Raw genomic sequence first — 23,442 nt, forward strand, 5'->3', positions numbered from 1 at the left:
AAAAATCACAAATAATAAATTAACAATACTAAAATGAGACTACTAAATCAATTAATCACCAATATAAATCATGGTTGTTAAAATCCTGATCCAGATCCAACGATTTTATGATTCATTTGGCCAAAATTGATCCCGATTGTGTAGAAAATCCCTAATAGGTAGGATCTTTCGATCCTGATAGTTGGATCTTGTTAGGTTGTGGAATCTCAATTCAAGTGTGATCCCACTAATCTAATTTTTAAGCCTTGTTTTGCATTTTACGTGGCTTCTTTTTGCTTAGTTTTTGATGTTTGTGGCCTATATACAATTTTGACAATGCCCAAATGGGGAAAAAAAAAAAGGGAAAAAAAAAAGGAAGTCATATTGGATTAAATAGGCTAACAAAACAAGTTTATTGAATCTAAATTTGAAGCACAAGAGATTAATAGGCTGTTACATGGACTCGGATATGGGGTTAGGTATGGATATGTTTTTAAAGTGTAGGATTCATTTAATTCTCTTGTTAAAGACAACAGGACATGACTATATTTCATATTTCTTAAACACTAATTTTATGTTTCAAGGATAAATTGATGTTTACAAACTTAAATACAGTTTATATTGAAAATGCAAGTCTTATGCGTAGTTATATAGTAAACTTGATGGCTCATGCATACTTGTTGGATGCATGACCAATTAGGCATATTGGACATGTATCACCTATTGTTACCCAAGTGTGAAGTGTCCGATACGAGTACTTCACAAATTTATAAAAGCCCATGTAACATGTAGTTAATAGGCATAAATATGCATTGTTTTGTTATCATTGAATCTCCCAAGTTATTTTATGCAAACTTATAATGTGATTAATGTGTCATGTATCTCCCAAATGTATGAAGTGTTTGCAGGTCTAAAAAATTTAAGAAAATTATAGGAAACTCTTGGACTTATGTCCAACACACATCCAAATGTGTCCTAATATTTTTAAATTAATCTTAGGTTACGTGTGATCTACTCCATTGCACTATTCTGTAGCACACAAAAGCACAATACTTGTCCAATGACTTGTATAACTTATCCTGGAACGTTTAAACTTTTAATGGTATACAAATGAAAGGATGTTGATCCATGTGTAGATTCATTTTCATTTCTATTTGAAGCAAATCATAATTGCATTTTTTGTGATATACATGCACGTTTAAAGCAAGGTTTCCTTTATTTATTTATTAAATTTTTGATCTTCCTATAAATGGTTTTTCTCAACTTCTAGGTGATGGGAAGGAAGACCAGTTCCCTGCTAGTGCACATCCGGTGATGGATTGGACACCGTCAATGGATCGTTACTTTATTGACGTTATGTTGGAGCTGGTGCATAGAAGGGATAACATCAATCACACATTCGATGAGCAAGCTTGGGCATACATGAATGCATCATTGAATGAAAAGTTTGGTGTCCAGTGTGACAAATATGCATTAGAAAATCAGTGCACGTGCTTGATGAAACATTACAAGGACATCAACAATTTTCTCAATCAAAGCGGATTTGCATGGGATAAAAGGCTGCAAATAGTTGTGGCTGATGATGATAAATGGGAAGCTTATATAAAGGTGCATTTCTTTGGCTTTTTTGGCTTTTCTAGTTCGGCTTATTTTTGTCTTTAATGCACTTTCTTTAAGATAATGTTAAATTTTTCTACTTTTTAAGTCCTTGACTAAACTGTCCTAAAAATTAAGAAAAAATGTGATTTTTTTATGAAAATAAAAATACTCAGAAAAAGAAGAAAATAAGCCAATTTCTGTAAGTTTATATATATATAATATGGGCTATTCATCTTTAGTGAACTTTTTTCAAAATTGACTCAAAATTTTCTTTTAACATTTTTATATTCATCTAGTCATGACGGATCTAAAAAAAAAATATTGACTCTAAGTTGAAAACAAGTTAAGAAAAAGCACAAAAAAGTCAAAAACATAAGCTGGCATAGAGATTATTTCAGTTCTAATTTGTTTGAAGGCGTAATTCCTGCTATCCATTTGTATCTTATTTGGTTCTCCACTAATGAAAGTTTTTCACTATAATGTAGTTAAAAATCAAAGCAACGAATTATATTTACCATTCAACTATTATTGGATTATACATATTGGTATCCGTCTGTTCCGGAGATATGTCCACTTTGACTTTGAGTTGATTATTGATGTTACTTATTACTGTAGCGGAAATATGATATTTTGCAGGAACACCCTGATGCAATTGCTTACAAAAATAAAACCTTGGGGTATTACAATGACTTGTGTATACTTTTTGGGAGCGGAATAGCGGATGGAGGATTAAGCTGTCAAGATATGGGGACAGAGATTGACTATAATGCCCTAGAAATTGAAATGGATCAAGTTTCTGGATGCATTCAGATTCCATTATTGGATGTTGACACTTCTGATCGAGGGAAAAAACGGCCAACTAAAATGCCATCGGTCTCAGGACGATCTAGAAAAGTGCAGAAAACTGGTGAAGAAATTCAAGAGCCTTGTACCGATACCACCAGTGTAGTAACAAGGTTGGTTAAAAAGCAGGAAAAGAGCTATGACTCAATAGCAAACGCCATTGATGCACTTCAATCAATATCGGATATTGATGATGAGCTACTGTTGGATGGTTGTGACCTTTTGGAGGATGAGAGGAAAGCAAAGACATTTTTGGCTTTGGATGTCAACCTTCGGAAAAGATGGTTACTTAGGAAGCTTGGCCGCTAGTGGCCTATGCCATTGTTCAAGTGTGGTATGTTCTGAAATGTTGATTTACTTTGAAGAGTTTTGATAGTTTAGGTTAGTGGTTCGTTTTAGCAAGTTTGGCAACATAGCTTTTGGGTTTTTTACCTTGTTCATATTAATATTCCCTACAAAATTTTGAGCAGGTTTGGCTTGCAAGAAATTGTTCTTGAGCCATTATTCTAGTGTTGATGCAACTCTCTCTCTCTCTCTAAGTAAAGTAAAATAGAGTTCAAAACATGGGTCATCGCTCATTCCTTTGATCCCAAACCATATCCAGAGCCAAGTTATGGTCTTCTTGAACTATTTTAATTAAAATCCTATTCTTTCTAGAGTGAGAACTGTAGTGTGTTGGAGTGATTTGTGGAAAAATTACAGTATTGTTATTGTTTCTATTTATCTTGTGTAAATGTGTCTATATTTATAGTTGTTATACCTTTATATTTTGTGTTCTCTGAGCATGATTGTGAGAGTATGTTTGATTGAATCTTTTCCAACTGTTGTATAAAAAGGTTGAATTGTTTAGAAATGTCTTGTTTTTGTTTGATTGCATTTACAAAACTTGTGCCATGTAACAGGGTTGGCAATTGGGGAGTTTCTAATTTTCACCTTGCACCTTTTTTCTTTTCACTCATTCAAAAATTTTAAAATTTCTATTTCTTCTCTTTGCACCCTTAAATAATTCAAAAAATAATCTCATCCCTAATCTTTCTCTTCTCTTTACGCTTAATTTTCCAAACCCTAATCTGCATCCAACATCATCTCCGAATAGCATCCGTTATCATCTTTGCCTCCCTTACACAATGTTTGATTTGCAACACTTTTTTAACTCGTCCATTGGAATGAAAAATGACAATTTTGAAATTTTTTTTTTTCTTTACCTTTCATGTTTTGTTCCCGAACCAAGTCGAAGTTTGTTCGGTGCATGGTTGTACAAATCAAGTTTGTTTGGTTGTGTCCATCGAACGAGCCAAAATTAATTAATTAGTCATGTTTGACCATAGAAGTCTGAACAAACTTAAATTGTTCAACTATTAAAGGCCGAACAATCTCAATTTGTTCAGTGACCTAGTGTCCAAAGAAACTTTAAACCCAAATCTTTCAAATAAATACAGTGCAACAACACCAAAATGTTGAAATTGTACCCAAACAACTTTTAAATACAAAAAATTATTTATTATTTATTTATAATGATTATATATACATTTACATAAAAAATTTATTTATTTTATTTTGGGTCAATTTCTTTTTGTTTGTTGCTTATATGTATATATATATATATTCTTTGAAGTATGTATTTAGATTTGCAAACTGCTTACCTTTCTCAACATCATTTCATGTCTAAAAGAGAAAACCCCCCAAAAAATGATGTGCATTAGAGGGTAGCAATGTTGAATCCTAAAAAATATCTCAATAACAAAATAAGTAATTTAGCAACCTAATTGTGCACTTTTAACTATAAAAATTCAAATACAGCCAACATCTCAGAAATTTTAGAACAAACTACACTTTTGGCTTTCAACAGGGGTTATGGTAGCCATGTTTTGTTCTACAGACTGTAAATATGAATGATGGATGTCATTCCAGTCACATAATACATTGACCATCTTCCACGGTTACACATCAGAACCTGTGTCTCATCTTAAGGAGATTATTGATTAACTGAGATATCACCAAAAACCATTCCAACGCCCCAGTTTTTGAAACCCACTTTGATGAATAATTTCACTAATGATGATTGGAATTCTCATCTGCTTCCACAACACTCAAAAGCTTTAATGCATAGCCATCAACAAACTCATTTCACCATTCTTCTCCTATCTTTGTCCCTCTCTCTGTCTCTATCTCTATTTATTGGGAAATTATGACAATTTCCTTTATATGCTCTGATACCACTGATAGAAAATTAATTCCACTGATGAGATATATCCCACTGATATATTGAGAATGAAATTGGAAGAACAAACACACTGATTTTATTTTTTTAATTTTACGGATACATGTAGTATCTCTTTATCTTATTGATCTATTTCATCTCTCATAATCTATCTCACGATCTAATACAACAACTAATGCAATCTATTTATAGGATTACAATTTGTGTGTGTGAGTTGTATACAACACATAACTACACGTTTTCCTCATTTGCTTCATGGTGAAGCTTTTGACCACTAATGGAGGTGAGCTTTCATGAAGCTTCCTCATCTTCTTCTTTATGCTTTTGGGTTTTTCTTTCTTCTTCAATCTTCATCATTCTGCAAGCTTCTTCTTTCTTCTACACATTTAACATGTGATGCTTCATTGCTACGTATGAAGCATCTAGTTCTTGATGGAATTGGGTTTGGATTTTTCAACATCCCCCCCTCAAACCCAATTCAGTGGATTTCTTCATTCTTTCAATAGTTGCAAGCATTAAAGTTTTCTTTTTTGCTGTAAGGATCTTTACTCTTGTCCTCAAGTGTTTCTACACCACATATTTGATTCTTCTCTTGTACTTGTGGTAGACCTTCAGGGTTGTATTCCTTAGTTGTTTTCTAGTATGAGCATTGCATTGAACCTCTTCATTCTTAGGCATTTCGTGACTGTTTTATCTTGATGACTTTTCCACTTTGCCTTTTGTTGAGATTCTTCAATTCTTGTCGGATCATTGCCTGTGAAGAGGCAGAATAATTCAAAGTCTTCATCCATGTGTCTGGTCACATCACAGATATTTTGAATTGGTTATCCTTCACTTGAAATGCTGCTTGTCCCCTCTTGCGGTAAGTGTGGGGTCATTGTGGTCTTCATGTCTGGTGACTTTTCTTCTTGATTGTTGTCTAAAAGTAAGCTCTTCTTTTGAGTATTTGTTTGTTTGATGTTTGGCACTTTGGTATGTGCTATGCATCCAAAAATTCGCAAATGGTTGGCCTTTGGTTTGTTGTTGCTCCAGGCTTCTTTTGGTGTCTTGTTGGTTTGTTGAGCATTAATTTTTCTCTTATTTCATACTATATTTTTTATTGCTGGTCTTCCAAAATAAAATCTACAATTTTTTGAATTAAATTTGCAAATTTTGACCACACGGATGTGTCCGGAATGATCCAAATAGTTGGAAATGACTATTGGATTGTTGTGATTGGACTCCGGATGGCTTCGATTTAGCCAAAAACAATCTGATGGTTCAAATCTGTTAAGAGTTGTGATTTGCGAAGCACTGGATAATTTCTCATCGATCAGTTTGTGTCAGTGTGATGTCAGCGATTGGATTTGACAACTCGTCTTGGCAGCTCGACTTGATGGCTCGGCTTTGTGGTTCAATTGTAACTTTGCCTGCTGGATAATTTCCTTTTGTTTGGCTGGAAAAAACCATGTCTCTGTGAAGAAGTGTGTGGCGTGTGGGAGAGTATTGACCACTCTCGGCAACTTTGACTGGAAGGTGTAGTTCACTCGGATGTTCGTTTGAGCTGGTTTTGATTTTGTTTCTCTGGATCGTCCTGGCTCTGATACTATTATTGGGGAATTATGGCAATTTTCTTTATATGCTCTGATACCACTGATAGAAAATTAATTCCACTAATTAGATATGAGAATGGAATCCCACTGATATATTGAGAATGAATTTGGAAGAACAAACACACCAATTTTATTTCTTTAATTTCTGTAGTATCTCTTTGTCTCATTGATCTATCTCATCTCTCATAATCTATCTCACGATCTAATACAATAACTAATGCAATCTATTTATAGGATTGCAATCCGTGTGTGTGAGTTGTATACAGCACATAACTTCACATTTTCCTCATTTGCTTCATGGTGAAGCTTTTGACCATTAATGGAGGTGAGCTTCCATGAAGCTTCCTCATCTTCTTCTTTATGCTTTTGAGTTCTTCTTTCTTCTTCAATCTTCTTCATCATTCTGCAAGCTTCTTCTTTCTTCTACACATTTAACATGTGATGCTTCATTGCTGAGTATGAAGCTTGTAGTTCTTGATGGAATTGGGTTTGGAATTTTCAACACTCTCTCTATCGTGGTCGTTCCTTTCTCTTCTGTTGACTTGGGTTTGGGCCAGTAGGAGGTCCAGATTGAGGCCATTTCATAGTTGGCTTCTGGCACTTCGCATTGTACCTTTAAGGAAATAAAGTTACGTCTTTACTACTACCTACGAATTTTGGTGAGATGGTAAGTGCTTGATCCTAACATCTTCTCCCTTCGCCTCCCACTTTTTGCATCATGAGCTCTACCTCGGTCTTTGTCACAATCCCTTTCTTGGTCCCTATTCGTGCCATTTCCTTCTCCCTATCCCTATCTTTGTTATATGATTTGCATTGTGGGCTCTCACTTCGGCTCACGCTTCGGTGCTTTTTTCTCAAAGATTCCCTGGTATTATTTTTCTGTCCTTTCTCTCCAAAGATGATCTCTCTGCAGTTTCAAGGAGTACAACAAATATCATCTAATGTCCACATCCCTCAGTAACATAAATGCAAAACTAAGACAAGCAGTAGATGTGAAAAATGCCATATATGCACAAACATATTATATCAAGCACACTAACAAATGGAATGAATATTTTTTCCTGCCTAGTTTGGGACTAAAATTAAGATTCAAGCCATAGATTCCAATTTATCACGTCCTCTAATATATATATCATCAAAAACCCAATAGCACTAGAAAGGAAAATGTCTCGTAGCTCAAATTTTGTGGCTCAAAAGTGGCTCAAATGGTCAAAACGACGTCGTTTTGGCCATTTTTATATTGTTCTGTACTCAAAACGACGTCGTTTTGACCATTTGAGCCACTTTTGAGCCACAAAATTTGAGCTACGTAGCATTGTCGCACTAGAAAACTATTTGAACAGAACTAAATTAGGGACAATTCAGACAATAACAATAGTCAAAACATCCTGTATACCAGAAGTGACACGTAAGCACCAGATATGATATCAAAAAATGTGACCACAACTGTTATTGTCAAAACGTGAATCGAATTGTGAATCTTAAAATTCACTTTATTTAGCATAACACATAATTTTATATATGCATATAAAAATATAGTGTTTAAAATGAAATAAATATCAATATAACTAAATTACATATTTAAATACAAACAAAATCACGTATATCAATACCATTAGTTTATTTCTCTTTTTTTTTTCACAAAAAATGACACCGTGTCATGCATTATACAAATATAATTGATTTACTTATGCTGTGTTTGGTTGAGAGATTTGGAGAGGGATTTGGAAAGAGAAAAGGAAAAGGTGTGTGAAACTATGTGAAATGTAGGTATATTTTTTTCACATTTCACATACCTTTTCCATTTTCCTTTCCAAATCTCTCCTCAAATCTCTCAACCAAACACAACATTAAAGCATAATAAATCGCAATGAATAGTAGTAATCATAATTGAATCATAAATTCACTCAAGTTAAAAGTCAACGACATGAATTGAATCATAAATCGCGAGATTATAACAACCATGGCTACAACCATATATTCTAGTTAACTATTCCATCAAAGACCTTTTATGAAGCTATGAAAGGTTTCTTCTCTTTGGATCATGTGTGGTGTATTTGGAACGAGAGAAAGATGTTTTGATAGTTGTGAGAAGTCATTTTTGAACGTGAAGGGAACTTTTCATGTTTCCCTCATTTTCATGGTTGGGAGAGATTTCCTTTTTGCCATGATTGATTTTGTAATTTTTTTTTAATTATATTTTTATGTTTTATATTTTTTATGTGTGTACATCTTGTGTACAAGTTGCGCCGCCTTTGTGACATTTGATTGATTAATGAATTTGACTTGGCAAATGAGCATGCTCATAGGCCTTTTCGAGCCACCTTAAACATGAGCACTTCTATGATGTTCTACCACTACACCTCATTTGCAAGCATAATTGCAATATCATGGAGCAGCTAAGAATTATGAATATGGACATGGAATCATAACTCTACTTTCACTTAATTCTTCTTGGAACAAAAACTAACATTTATGTTCCCAAAACTATTTTCATTTACAATTTTGCATACCACCAGGATTCCGAATGATTCATTCATTTACCAATTTCTTTCAAACATGGGTAAATTACAAACACACTCCCTAAGGTTTGATTAAAATACGAATTGGCCCTTGTGATTTTGGAAATTACATTCCACCCCTAAGGTTTCTAATTTCATAACAAATCGCCCCTTTTATTAATAAATCATCAAATCAATTAATAGTTTTTAATGATGTTAGAAATATGTTTTAATTAATAATTTAGGTAATTTTATTATTACATAGGAGAGCAATTATGAATTTCACTTTTTTAGTTAATTCTGTTAAATAAAAAATTCTAATAAGGGGGTATTTGTAATTTTTCAAACCACGTTGGGCAATCTATACTTTAAGCAAATCTCAAGAGATATATTTGTAATTTACCCTTCAAACATTCTCCAAGTTCCCCCATTATGTACCATAACACAAAAAGATTTCGAGTCAGCGGCTATTAACTAGTTCTATAGGTACCAAACAACGCCAGTTTCACATATAACTCCAGCATCTTGCTCACCACATTCTTCATGCCCAGTGCCAAAAAATGTCTTTGTACATTCTGCTTGTCCTTCATCTACAAAGAGTACTTCTTTGTCCAGATCTTTGATACCAGCTGATGCAGACAGACAACGAAGTTGGTATACATTCAATGGCTTTGTCTCCACCTCTCCAAAGAAGTTCTTTCCTAGACCATCCTGTTTTCTCAACATTGAATCGATATTGGTCAAGCCTTTCCACTGCTCTTCACCATTGCCATCAGTGATGGTTAGGCATATCAGAGCTGATTTTATGTCATTTTGAGAGAATTTTTGGGATCTGACTTGTTTCTTGGCATCGACCTAACTAATCTTCTTCTCTTCTATTATTCTTCACCATCTACACGGTTTCTTCCCTCAGTTTCACACTCTATCTTCAGCATTTTCCCTTTCTCATTAACATTCAGAAGTGGAATGCATTCTCCTATTTGTTTCCCGCTCCATGTATCCACCGGATCCTCTTCAACTTGAGATGCATCTTCATTCATTTGCACCTGGATAGTCATCTGTAAGTTCTCACTATCATGATTTCTGATAACTACTTTGCGCCTCTCTCTCTTATTCCCGCAAAATATTTCTACAGCAATGTTTTCTTCCACAGCATTATTAGAAGCTACATTTAAGCAAGCAAACACACTAGCTCTCTTTTCAGATCCTTTTTCACGTGAAATACTTCTAGTTTTCCTTGTCTCCTTCAATGGCTTTGTGCCCATCTCTCCAAAGCAGTTCTTTCCTGGACCATCCTGTTTTCTCAACATTGAATCCATATTGGTCAAGCCTTTCCACTACTCTTCACCATTGCCATCACTGATGGTTGGGTATATCAGAGCTGGTTTTATGTCATTTTGTGATAACCCGGTTTGATTATCATCGATTTTGGCGTCTGACTTGTTTCTTGGCATGGACCTAACTAATGTTCTCTTCTATTGTTCTTCACCATCTACACGATTTCTTCCCTCAGTTTCACACTCTATCTTCAGCATTTTGCCTTCCTCGTTAACATTCAGAAGTGAAATGCATTCTCCTATTTGTTTCCCACTCCACGTATCCACTGGATCCTCTTCAACTTGAGATGCATCTTCATTCAGCTGCACCTGGATAGTTGGCTGTAAGTTCTCACTACCATGATTTCTGATAACTACTTCGCGTTTCTCTCTTTTTCTCTCTTTGCCCTGAAATATTTCTGCAGCATTGTTTTCTTCCACAACATTGTTAGAAGCCAAATTTAAGCGAGAAAACACACTAGCTCTCTTTTTCAGATGGTTCCCTCCTTTTTCACGTGAAATACTTTTAGTTTTCCTTGTCGCCCTTTTCCAATTTTCATGAGACCGCTACAACTTCTCCATAATTTCATACACTGATTCAGTCACTTCAGAGTCGTCTTCATTATCTTCTACATCAGCTTTTGACACCAAATTCAAACGAGAAAACACACTTGTTCTTTCACCTTGAGTATTAGAATATATAGGCCCTTAACCCTCGGATATTTTTTGTCACGTTGATCCCTCCCTGGACTGAATACAAAAGCTAGCTGATCCCTCCATGGGAAATATACATGCTTTAGAGGACAGATCTATATAACCATCACATGAGGCATATTCTATTTGGTATCTTTCAAAACCCCAGCCTTTGAAAAAGCATTCTCATTCTCTGTTGCATCAAGATGTTTAGGGGAGGACAGTGGTATGTAATCGCCAAGGACCAATGAAGCGTTATAAGAAGAGATATCTATGTGCTCTGACTCCTTTTGCAATGGGACCGATTGACTTCCAGAGAAAGATGAGCTTGCTGAAATACCGGTAGAGTGAGTAGCATATTCATGAAATGAGGTGATCTCGTTGCTTGTTCCAGACATGAACGGAGCCCGAAAAAAAGACATCCTTGCAGTCAGTGATTGGAGTACATCCACTGAATTCGTAGCTTGACTTTCAACCATGGAGTCATCTCTCTCTAGCTCAAGTTTGCCAGAATCAGCCAAGGGATTTATTATAAGATTTGACTCTTTTTTTTTTTTTTCCAAAGATTTTTGTACTCTGACCTTACTAGAATGAAACAAGTATGACAGCCTTTGAACCTGCATACTCAAACAATAGAAAGTGAGTGTTCAAAACAGGTTATGGCTTGTTATAACCAACATGTAATGTTCAATTCCAACTCATACATGTTTAGTTCATTTCCTTTCACAATAAGTCAATCACAGCTTCCCACAACAAGCTTCATCAGGTCACACCAACTATCCCATTAAGAAGTATGTTTGTTTGCTTGGCTTCTGTAAGAAATAAGTGGTCTTGTTATTAGCCTGCTATGGCATTCTTTGATTGAGCTGAACTGAACTTAAACTGCATATTGGACAGAATATGAATCCTTTGCCAAATGATGAGCCTAGATTCTACAAGAAATGTGAATAAGAGCAAACCTGATCTTTAGACAGACCAAAGTTGAACTTTGTCGCTACATAGTAATTATCTTTAATAGCATCACATAAATCATGTTAAAAAAGAGGACAACAATTCCAATCACACTAAATCGAACCTGAACACGACAAAATTGAATGATAGACATAATATTGGTCCAAAAAGGAAAGAGGTTACGTTACATCTCAAAGAGCCAATATCTGGTGATTCACATATGCTAAAGGGAAAAAATATATATATGTAATTAAGCAACAATAAATTTGAGCCTAATGAAAGCTACGAAAGAATGAAGCTAGGAAGAAACAACAAAAAATCACATAATCATCAATTGATACTTGTGCAGGGAATAATTTTCCTGTTGAATGATATGCATGGAGTACAATATTCATTGAACCATCCGTTACAGCCTGAAATACACCATAGAGTTTTCTTTGCTCAAATTCGAAAAGAAATAAAACCATTCTAGCTTTGACTTCTTTCACAAAGTAACAAAAGCATGTGGAAGGCCAAATAGTTGTCTTAAAACACTCTTCTGTTATAGTTCTATTTGACATGAAGATCGCACCGACATTGGGAGCCTTTCTAGAAGCATTCTTCATCCAAACATCAATGGATGCCATAGCTGTCCTGTTACAAGTCATCAATTTAATGAAAAATGTCAGCAACAAACAATCCCAACAATTAACATACTGGAAACAAGCATACAAATATAATCAAAGCATTGTAAAAAACAATAGACTAGTCATTAAAAAGGATATTTTCTACTTTGAGAAACAAGCATGATAACCAAAAAGACAAAAAAGAACACTAATTCCCTGAGTTTTGCAAATCATACAATAGAAGATAAAAATAAATGTAGTTCGGTTAGCACATAAAACAAAACTAGAGAGCATGCCAACAACAATAATGATATACAATGTTAGATTGGTCTCACCAAGAAAAAAACATTGAACTCAGTGGTATCCATCATGACTTTGCAGGTCATACCTGTTCTAGTATAGAATAATGTGGCCTAACTACTAGAGACAACATATATAGATATTAGTACTCTTCATGTCAAAGCAACTAGTAACCAGAGGAAGTGTCAAATTTAATCCAGAAGATAAAATCCGTAAGTACTTTGATCATAACAGTAGATAATGCAGTTCTCATCTCTTATATCCAAAACTATGCCCAGTCCACAAAAGGATAAACATTGGTAAAGTTGAATGCTCATGTTCTTCAAACCCCATCCAATAAATTTCAAAATGGGTGTCCAAAAGATAAAAACTTTGCATGATTTTTTCCCAGCAATTAGGAAAAAGCAGTTCAAAAAGAGGTAAATTTCATGCTTTGGAAGTTCATATATACAACACCAACACATATAAGAGCATTGGAACTCAACCAAGGAACTTGATTTCAATTGAAACCTCAATCATTTGTTTAGGTGGAATCAACTTGAGAAATCTGATGCATCAATAACATTACAATGGATGCTCAATTATAATTACAAAAGCTCAAAGTAGACTGGGATTTAAGAGGTTTTAAATATGAAGGCAAAATATGAAAATTTAAATACACTAAATGTTAGGATTAAAACACACCCAGAAAATGATCAACAAGCAATCATACACACACAAATGAGACACAAATATTTACGTGATTCGGCCCAATGCCAACGTCCATGGGAGAAAGAGAGAAAGCTTCACTATGATCAAAACAAATACAAAAACAGAGGAGGAGGAGTCTCACTCTCTCAACTCAACTCATAGATCATACACTTCTCACAACTCTCTCTCTTTTCTTCACTCTTGATCTCTCTCATTGCAATCTCAACTCACGGCTCTTCTCATTTATACACAAACGGGAGAGTTGCTTGCCAACAACCAACCACCAAAATAAATGGAGAGCTATCAATACAGCCACCCTACAAGGGGATAGCTCGGCTGAATGTTTCCAAAATCTCTAGCCCAAATTTGCAACTTTCATTCTTGACTTCCACACACAAATAAATAAATAAATAAATAACTTCACATAGTGTAGATTCAACAATTCTACCCCTCCACACCTATGAAGAGTAGGATCCTTATTAGAAGTTCATCCTAGCAATGTCCCTACACACTTCGAGTTTGTCTCTCGAGACCACCTTTGTAAGCATGTCGGCTGGATTATTATCTGTGTGAATCTTGACCAGTTTCAACAATTGTTTTTCCATCACTTCACGTATTCAATGATACCGAACATCAATGTGCTTCGTGCAAGAATGGTACATAGAATTCTTGCTCAGGTCTATGGCACTCTGGTTATCACAATGTACTGTAAACTTTTCCTGCTCTGGTCCAAGTTCTTGGAGAAATCACTTTAACCACAACATCTTTTTCCCAGCTTCCGCTGCGGCAATATACTCTACCTCGGTTGTGGATAAAGCAACACATTTTTGCAGCTTGGATTGCCAAGACACAGCTCCCCCTGCGAAAGTGAACATAAATCCTTATGTAGATTTCCTACCATCAAGATCGCCTGCCATATCTGAATCAGTATAGCCTTCTAAGACTGGTTTTACTCCTTCAAAGCACAGACACATTTTACATATATCCTTAAGGTACCTCAGAATCCACTTGACTGCTTTCCAATACTCTTTCCCTGGCTTGGAAAGGAATTTGCTCACAACTCCAACAGCATGAGCAATATTTGGTCGGTTAGATACCCTTGCATACATTAAACTCCCTATGGCAAATGAGTAGGGAATTGCCTCCATCTCTTCTCTTTCTTTTGTAGAAGAGGGACAAGAACTCTTGCTCAACTTGAAATGATTAGCTAGAGGAGTACTGATTGGCTTGGCATTTTTCATGTTGAACTTTTCAAGCACTCGTTCAACATACTTCTCCTGTGACAACCACAATTTCTTGGCTTTCCTGTCACGTATAATTTTCATACCCAAAATTTGTTGTGTAGCGTCTAGGTCCTTCATGTCAAAGAACTGTGATAACTCCTCCTTTAGTGATCTGATTGTTGTGGCATCCTGTCCAACAATTAGCATGTCATCAACATAGAGCAGAAGTATGATGAATTTTTCACCGAGAAATTTCCTGACATATACACATTGGTCTACAGCAGTTCTCTTATATTCATGACCCACCATGAATGAGTCAGACTTCTTGTACCACTGTCTCGGCGTTTGTTTGAGGCCGTAGAGACTCTTCTTCAATCTGTAGACTAAGTTTTCTTTCCTTTTTACTTTAAAACCTTCTAGTTTCTCCATGTAAATTTCTTCCTCCAAATTACCATGGAAAAATGCCTTCTTCACATTCATTTGTTCAAGTTTCAAATTCAAATTGGCCGCTAGTCTCAAAACTACTCGAATGGATGTCATTTTCACAACTGGCGAGAAGATTTCATCAAAATCAATACCTTTCTTTTGCCCAAAACCTTTGACAACCAATCGAGCCTTATACTTGACTAGCTTTCCACTGCCATCTTTCTTCAACTTGAACACCCATTTGTTCTTTAGTGCTTTTCGACCTTGGGAAAGTTTTACCAAATCATAAGTCTGATTTTTCTGCAAAGACTACATCTCTTCTTGCATAGCTTGCTGCCAACCACTCTTCTCCGTATGATTCTGAACTTCTTAAAAACTTTCTAGCTCCCCCTCATCAAGAAGCAAAATATATTCAGAAGTAGGGTATTTTGACAATGGCGTAGGCTCTCTTGTTGATCTTCGTAACTGTGGACCAACAGTCTCTGGCAGAGGGGCTTGTGGCTCCCCCTGCTCAACACCCTCTTCTTCTGGAAATCCATCATGCACCTCTATATCATTGGTTGCATGCTGCGGTAGCTCTTCTTCAGCAGTGGCATGCTATGATGGCGCAGGATTCAAAATAATTTCTGAAACATCATTAACTTTGGGTTTGACTGGTTGCCTAAAGTCTTCTAAGGTCTGGCCTTCTTGAAACGCCACATCTCGACTTCAAATGACCTTTTTGTTTTGCGGATCCCACAATCTGTATCCAAATTCTTCATCTCCATAGCCAATAAAAATGTATGGAGTAGCTTTATCATCCAGTTTCTGCCTATGCCCCTTCGATATATGTGCAAATGCTTTGCACCCGAACACTCTCAAGTGAGAGTAAGAAATCTCTCTTCCAGACCATACCTTTTTTGGAATCTCAAAATTTAGTAGAACTAATGGCGATCTGTTGATCAAATAGCAAGCAACACGAACAACTTCTCTCCAAAATGGCTTTGGCAGCTTTGCTATTTTGAGCATACATCTGACCTTCTCCACAATGGTCCGGTTCATTCTCTCGGCTACACCATTGTGTTGTGGGGTTCCAGGAACAGTCTTCTTATGCCAGATGCTGCGAATAGCACAGTAGGCTTCAAACTCCTTTGACGTGTACTCGCCTCCATTGTCTGTTCGGAGACACTTCAGGTTCTTTCCGATCTCCCTTTCCATCATAGCATGGAATGCCTGAAAATGCTGGAACACCTCAGCTTTGGTCTCTAGGACATAAACCCATACTTTCTGTGATGCATCATCAATAAACGTGTAACAACTCCAACCTATGATTAACTGTTAAACCATGATTAAGGATGCCTATAAGTAATTAAGAGAAAATTCTACATTAATTGCATGTGTGTTGTATTATTTGTGTTTTTATGTGTTTATCATAGAAATATTTGTTCGTGTTTTCATTTTGTTTTGCGAATTGATGGCCTTATCAGCATCCGATCATGAAATTGACTTGATTTTTTTGTTACATGGGATTTTTAAGAATTTATGGTGGGTTTAATTGAAATTTGATTCGGGACGAATTAATTAGAATTAATAATACCCATTTGCTTAGTTTAAGCACAGTGTATTAAACCTTCATAATTGGGCCTATATGAGACTTCAAGACTACACTTTACATTCTCATTTTCTTCCTCGAGCTTCCAACATGAGAGAGAGAAAAAGAGAGAGTTAAAGTGAGAGAGAGTTGAATTCAAGAAGGAAATGAAGGAATTGCTAGGGAATTGAAGGGCAATTGGAGAATTAAGTTAGAACTCACTAAGAATTCAAGGAATTGAGAACTTTTGGTAAGATTTTCATTCCTTAAGTTTATGTTTGACTCCTCCATACAAGAATTCAAGAAAAGTTAGAGATGTAGAACAATGATTGAGCTAGAATTGATGAATTGAAGCCATACCATGCATGCATGTACTTCCATCACATCTTTGGGTTGAATTTCAAGTAATTCTCACATGCATGTACCAAGTCTATCTTAGTTTTGAGAATTCATCTTGTTTTCTAGCAAATTGCCTCATTTGATCATGATTTGGAAGCTTTGAAGTCGAGAACTTCTATGCATGTCATGCTTTCAACATTTCAAGTTTGAGTTTGAGCAATTCACATGCTTTTGGGCCTTGATTTTACAAAATTACTTTCATTTCAAAAAGTTTTATACGTTATATATATGTTTTCTCAACTTTAGGCTTGAAAGGTTAAGGTTGGGTTTTGAAGCTTGGAGGTAAATCTGAAAATTTCAGAATTCAACCTCACCGTTCGAGCGACGGATCCTGCGCTCGAGCGACCACCTTTGTTTTTGCACCTCCGCTCGAGCGGCCAAAAGTTGGCTTGAGCGTAAATTGCATGCTCTCAGAAGTTTTCATGTTTTGTAGACCGCTCGAGCGACAAGATTTGCGCTTGAGCGAAAACCTCAGTCTCACGCTCGAGCGACCGTCGAGTAGAAAAATCAAGCAACCAGTAGTTTTGCAAAGATGCAGACTGCTTGAGCGACCGAAGTTGCACTCGAGCGACCACTCACATTTTTGAGCCTTCGCTCAACTGAAGGAAGTTGCGCTCGAGAGAGCCTTGTTTTCAGCATTTGTGACTCAGTTTTTTCAAGTGCATTTTGGCATCCTTATTACATCCTAGGCATTCCTAGGCCATAATTAAGACACAATAATGAGGATAAAACTTAGAAACACACTAACAATGAAATGAAATAAGTTAAAGACAATCCAAGTGTGTGTTTCAGTGTATGTATCTGTTATGTTTGTGTAAGTCACACGCCGTGAGTTGTTGATCCATTGGTTTGCAATCAAGCTATATGTGTAGCTATCTGTGAGAAATAACTTAATAAAACTATGTTCAATCTTATTTATTTTTTGTATGATGAAATAAAATCTGTTTTATGAAATGTTCTCAATTTTCTAGATGCTATGCTTTATATGAATGAATGATTGTCTAACTTTCTTTGATATGTAATTGTGGTATCCTTAGCAGAGGCCCTCGCACAGAGGACATAGTACTGTGGCTTATGGTCATGAGGCCCTCGCCCGAGGGAATAATACCGTGGCCAGGCCCTTGCCCGAGGGAATAATACCGTGGCCCGTATATAAGATATGTTACCCGGTACTGGAAGTTCCATTATGGAACTTGACATGCTTGACCAAAGAGATATGATAATGTTAATGGATATCCTACGCAAGATTTGAATGACTATGACTCCATTTCTGATACAAAGATACCTACGTTTCTGTTTTGATAAGAGAATTGAAATCTAAATTTGTTACGGACATCATTCATTAAAATCTTTACTTTGTTATTATTCACTAGGCTCCAGCTCACTCTATTATTTATGTATGTAGGTAACCAGGCATGTGACTAGGCTCAGAGTTAATAACCTGGCGTCTCAGTTGTGTCAGCCAGTTATTGTGCCTCCAGAGGAGGTTTCCTTTTGTGACGCACATGTTTGAAGCTTGTTTTCTGTTGGTCTATAAACAAGCTTTTTGCTTATGTATATATTGGGCCAAGTCCCCTTTTGTTACATCTGTTTGAGTGTGACATGAATTACTGTATTTATGATGTCACGCCTAAGTATATAAAGTTTTTTTTTTTTTAATTTTCTGTCCTATGTATGTCTACACAGCTCAATGGACTATGTATTTTATATATTGGCTTTCGCAGCCCCTTACATTATATGTTATTCTGTTCAAAGGCCTTCGGTAATCGGAGGATTACTAGCCGGTTATGACGCTAAACCTATAGGGGCGGGTTTGGGTTGTGTCAAAACGTCAGGAAGTATTTTCTGCCACCCAAAGATTCCACTTCTATGGGACCACATACATCAAAGTATACTCTGCTCAATAACTCCAATTGTCTTCTAGATGATGAGTGGAAAGCGACTCTATCATGCTTCCCAAATAAGTAGTTGTCGTAAGGATTCAATTTTGTATCTTTAGCAAAGGGAATAAGACACTTCTTTGCTAGAATCTGCAACCCTTTTTCACTCATGTGACCCAGTCTTTTGTGCCACAAATTTGGTGATGCTTCATATTCTGCTGTGTTGAGGCTATCTGAAATCACATTCACATGAGTCTTGTACAACGTATCAGTTGCTTGTCCTTTGGCTACCACCAAAGATCCCTTCTTCAATTTCCATATGCCTTTGCCGAAGTAATTCTTATAGCCTTATCGATCTAAGGCCATCCTTAAAATAAGATTCAGGCGTAAATTGGAAACATGCCTGACATCTTTCAACACCATCGTGCACCCAACTTTGGTTTGGATACGAACATTACCGATTCCCACAATCTTCGAAAAACTAGAGTTACCCATCTTCACTGTACCAAAATCTCTAGCTTGGTACATACTGAAGAACTCCTTCCGGAGAGTAACGTGGTAGGAAGCTGCTGTATTTACCACCCATTGGGTGTCGTTATTTGACATATGGAGGCATTCTTTTTCTTCAACAGAGAATAATGCAATATCCTCTGAGACAGTAACTGCAGTATTCCTATCTTCGGTCTTTGGCTGTCTATTGCCTTGTTTTTTGTTCTCCCTTCAAGACATAGCAATATTTCTTTATGTGACCCTCTTGGCCACAATCAAGGTTTTAAAAAGCGGCCGCAACCGTTACGTAACGCCGTTACGTAACGGTTGTGGTAGTTACCGCCACCCGTTACGGCCGCTTTTGCAGTGTGATTAAGATTCACAGGTGTATCGGCCATAGCGGCTGCTATAGCGGTTGTAACGGTGCCGTAACGGTCGTAACGGCCTGTTACGCACCGTTACGTAACGGTTCCGAATTGCTTCTTTCAAAAAAATACAAAAAAAAAAAAAAGTTGAAAATGGGGAAAGAGAGATAGAGAGAGAAGAGGGAAGATGGATGAACAAGAGATAGAGAGAGAGAATAGGGAAGATGAAGAACAAGTTATTGATTTGTTGAAGTTGTAAGACCTATGCTATTCTATTCAGCTATTATCACTCAAACATTTTGTTTGTTTGTGTTTATTTATATATTGTTTGAAAATAATAATAATAATAAATGTGGTCATTATCTATTTGGCTTGATTAATATATATATATATATATATATTTAGGTTTTTATTTATTCTCCTACTTTTGTCATTGTTTATCTTATATATAATAGTTAGTGATTATTTTTTGTAAAATATAAAGTCATTAATTATTAAAATAAAATATAAAAAACTCAGTTTATAGTGATTTAAAAATATGAACTATATTGAATCAAACTTAAAAATTTATAAAAATTGATCAATATTTATTTTAAAACCCAATAAATATGATCATGGAAAAAAAAATTGTGTATCGGTAAGTTTTTTTCAAATTGTGCGAAAAATAAAAAAATTCACGGTTCCGGTTACCGCAACCGTTACACTACGGCCTTTACACCCCGTAACCGCAACCGCGCCACTGCCACCGTTACGGCGACCGCAACTGCTTTTCAGAACCTTGGCCACAATGGTAACACTTGAACCTTCACCAGCTCGTACCTTCTCTGGACTTCCCTCTGTCTTGTGATCTTCTTCTGCTGCGTCCTCTACTTTTTCATTTTCCTTTGCCTTTGCCTCTGCCTCAACTTTTATTTTCTTTGACTAGGGCATGGAACTAATCTCCACCAATGTCTTTCTTTCTTGTTTCTTCACTAAATAAAACATCAGTGACCATGTTCGTGGTCAGTCTTCCTCCTGTTGCAGAGTTGCTAAGGGACACCACTAACGTCTCCCAACTATCTAGCAAGGAGCTAAGCAGCAATAGGGCCTACATCTCATCATCAACTCCATTTTGACAGTTACTAGTTGGTTCACCAGATTTTGGAACTCACTGGTGTATTCTGCAACAGAGAAGCTGCTTTTCAGCTTCAAATTTACAAGCCTTCTCATTAGGAGGGCTTTATTTCGAGCAGTCTTCGACTGGTACATGCCTTCCAATTTTGTCCAAAGAGCATAGGTATTAGTCTCTTGGGCGACATGGTGGAAGACACTATGATCAATCCACTGTCTGATCTGACCAATGGTCTTTTGGTTCTTCCGCTTCCAATCTTCATCCTTCTCTGCAGATGGTTTAACTCCATTAAGCTCAATGGGGTCAAACAAATCTCGACAGTATAAGATATCTTCCATTCTGGGCTTCCAAATTGCATAGTTGGAAGCATTCAGCTTGATCATGGATCCCAAAGTCGATGTTGATTCCTCCATCAATAATTGTCTCTACAGAAAACGATCTCTGTTTGAAAAATCAGACTTTGCCGTTGAGTCCGGACTGGTCAAATTAGTCGGAAAAGCACTTCGGAATGGCAAAAAAAAAAATTCAAATTTTTGAAATCTAATTTGCAAAATTTGACCATACAGATGTGTTCGGAATATTCCAAATGGTTGGAAAGCGCTATTGGATCGTCAAAAACGGATTCATAATGGCTCGGATCAAGCCAGAACAGGTTAAATGGTTCAGATTAGCGAAATCTGATATGCTTGAGAAGCACCAGCTAATTCCTTTGATCTGGCTAGTGTCAGGTTGACGTCAGTAGCGGTGGCGTGGCTTGGTCAGCAGCTCGGTTAATAGCTTGGTCAATGCGGTTCAACTTTGGTCAATGGCTTGGGCGGCTCGGTTTTGGCTCAGCTCCAGTGGATTTTCAAAAGAAAAAAAAAGATTTGTTGCCAAGGAGTTTTGAACTCCTGACTTCCAGCACCAACACCTGGGCTTTAGCCACTCTGCCAACACAAGACTTGTGTATATTTTCACAAATAAATATTTATTACACAAAGGATTGAAGGGTCATCTTCAACTTCAGCTTCCTTGTCGGCTTAAACTTTCTGGCAATCCTCCAACGAGTCTCCAGCGACGTGCGTGAGGGTGCGTGGATAATCTTCTTGGATTGATTTTTCTGGTTTGGAATGCTTTCGTCGAGACAGTCCTTCTAGTGTACTCAAAGCGTGATTTCGAGCAACTCAAAAAACTTCAGTTTCGAAAAAAAACACCTTTTTTTTTTTTTCCTGAAACTCGTTCAACTTGGCTTTGATACCACTTGTTAGGATTAAAACACATCCAAAAAATGATCAGCAAGCAATCACACACTTTGAGACATAAATATTTATGTGGTTCGGCCCAGTGCCTACGTCCACGGGAGAAAGAGAGAAAGCTTCACTATGATCAAAACAAATACAAAAACAGAGGAGTTTCACTCTTTCAACTCAACTCACAGATCATACACTTCTCACAACTCTCTCTTTTCTTCACTCTTGATCTCTCTCATTGCAATCTCAGCTCACAGCTCTTTCCATTTATACACAAACGGGAGAGCTGCTTGCCAACAACCAACCACCAAAATAAATGGAGAGCTATCAATATAACCATTCTACAAGGGGATAGCTCGGCTGAATGTCTCCAAAATCTCTAGCGCAAATCTGCAACCCCCATTCTTAACTTCCACACACAAAAAAAATAAATAAATAACTTCACATGGTGTGGATTCAACAATAAAAGGTTACTAAGACGCATTAGATAGGACAAGTAAACTAAATATGCACTCAAGTTGTGAGAGAGAGAGAGAGAGAGGCCAATGTTTAATAATAAATGTGAGAGTTTCGCTCAAGTGAACTAAATAAGCCAATAATAAGCTTGGGCGTTTGGCCAATAATTTAAAAATAAACTCATTATTGTCATCGACACAATTTCCATTAGACCTGTATTGCAGTACTCTGGCTATATATTGATCATTGGCATAGTAAAAAATGTAGAACTAACATCCAACAAAGCCATGAACACCAACTAGTTTACTAACCTCTTGTGTGCCATTGCCACCTCAACTCTTTTGGCCTCACCCATTTGAGCCCCCTCTCTCTCATTTCCAAAACCTATCTCCCTCACGTCTTTTGGTTTCCTCTCTCACACAAAATAGAACCCAACTCTCAAAGCATAACAAAATCAGAAGTCTCCATATGAATATAATGACTGGGAAAAATTTAAGCTTTTATTCAACATAATCAAGCACTAATTAAGTTTAATTAATTATAATTATGTCCATGAGTTTCCCTAATCATTTTAGTTTAGAACCTATCCTTTAATTTTTTGTGCATTTGTGTGCCTTATTTTACATGCACGTAGACCTAATTTGATTTGAGATTTGAAAGACAGACTCTCCGGGCTCAAAAATTATTAAATATGTGTTAATTATGTGTATTTTATTATTATTAGTTGATCCTTCCAATTTCGTGAAATTCTAGTGCATAAATCGCACATTTTTTATGTCCAAAACTACATAGTTTTTAGGTAGGGTTATGGGGGAAGCAGAAAACCCTTGAAACTAGCAAATAATGTTTTTTTGGGGTCCTAGAGGAATAGCTGAACCTCTTTCTCTCTCTTTTTTCTCCCATTTGTCACCTTTACCTCTAATAATATATATACAAACACTTGCACCTTCTTTCCCATTCACCATTTGGGAAATGTAGACATGGGCCATTTGACCACCTTGTTA

General features: G+C 36.4%; 1 protein-coding gene across 2 annotated transcripts in view; it reads left to right on the forward strand.

The window, feature by feature from the left end:
- LOC114273104 (uncharacterized) overlaps positions 1-3,186 on the forward strand; it is a 29,060-nt gene extending 25,874 nt beyond the window's left edge. For both annotated transcript variants that reach the window (XM_082892348.1, XM_082892349.1), the window contains exons 8-9: positions 1,250-1,587; positions 2,215-3,186. In XM_082892348.1, the coding sequence (XP_082748474.1) occupies positions 1,250-1,587; positions 2,215-2,730 (854 nt within the window). In that variant the 3' untranslated portion in view covers positions 2,731-3,186. The remainder of the gene's footprint in view (positions 1-1,249; positions 1,588-2,214) is intronic.
- Positions 3,187-23,442: the final 20,256 nt, after the last annotated feature.

This window comes from Camellia sinensis, chromosome 10 (assembly GCF_055761805.1).
Source record: "Camellia sinensis isolate YWXY chromosome 10, ASM5576180v1, whole genome shotgun sequence".
NCBI classification, from domain to species: domain Eukaryota; kingdom Viridiplantae; phylum Streptophyta; class Magnoliopsida; order Ericales; family Theaceae; genus Camellia; species Camellia sinensis.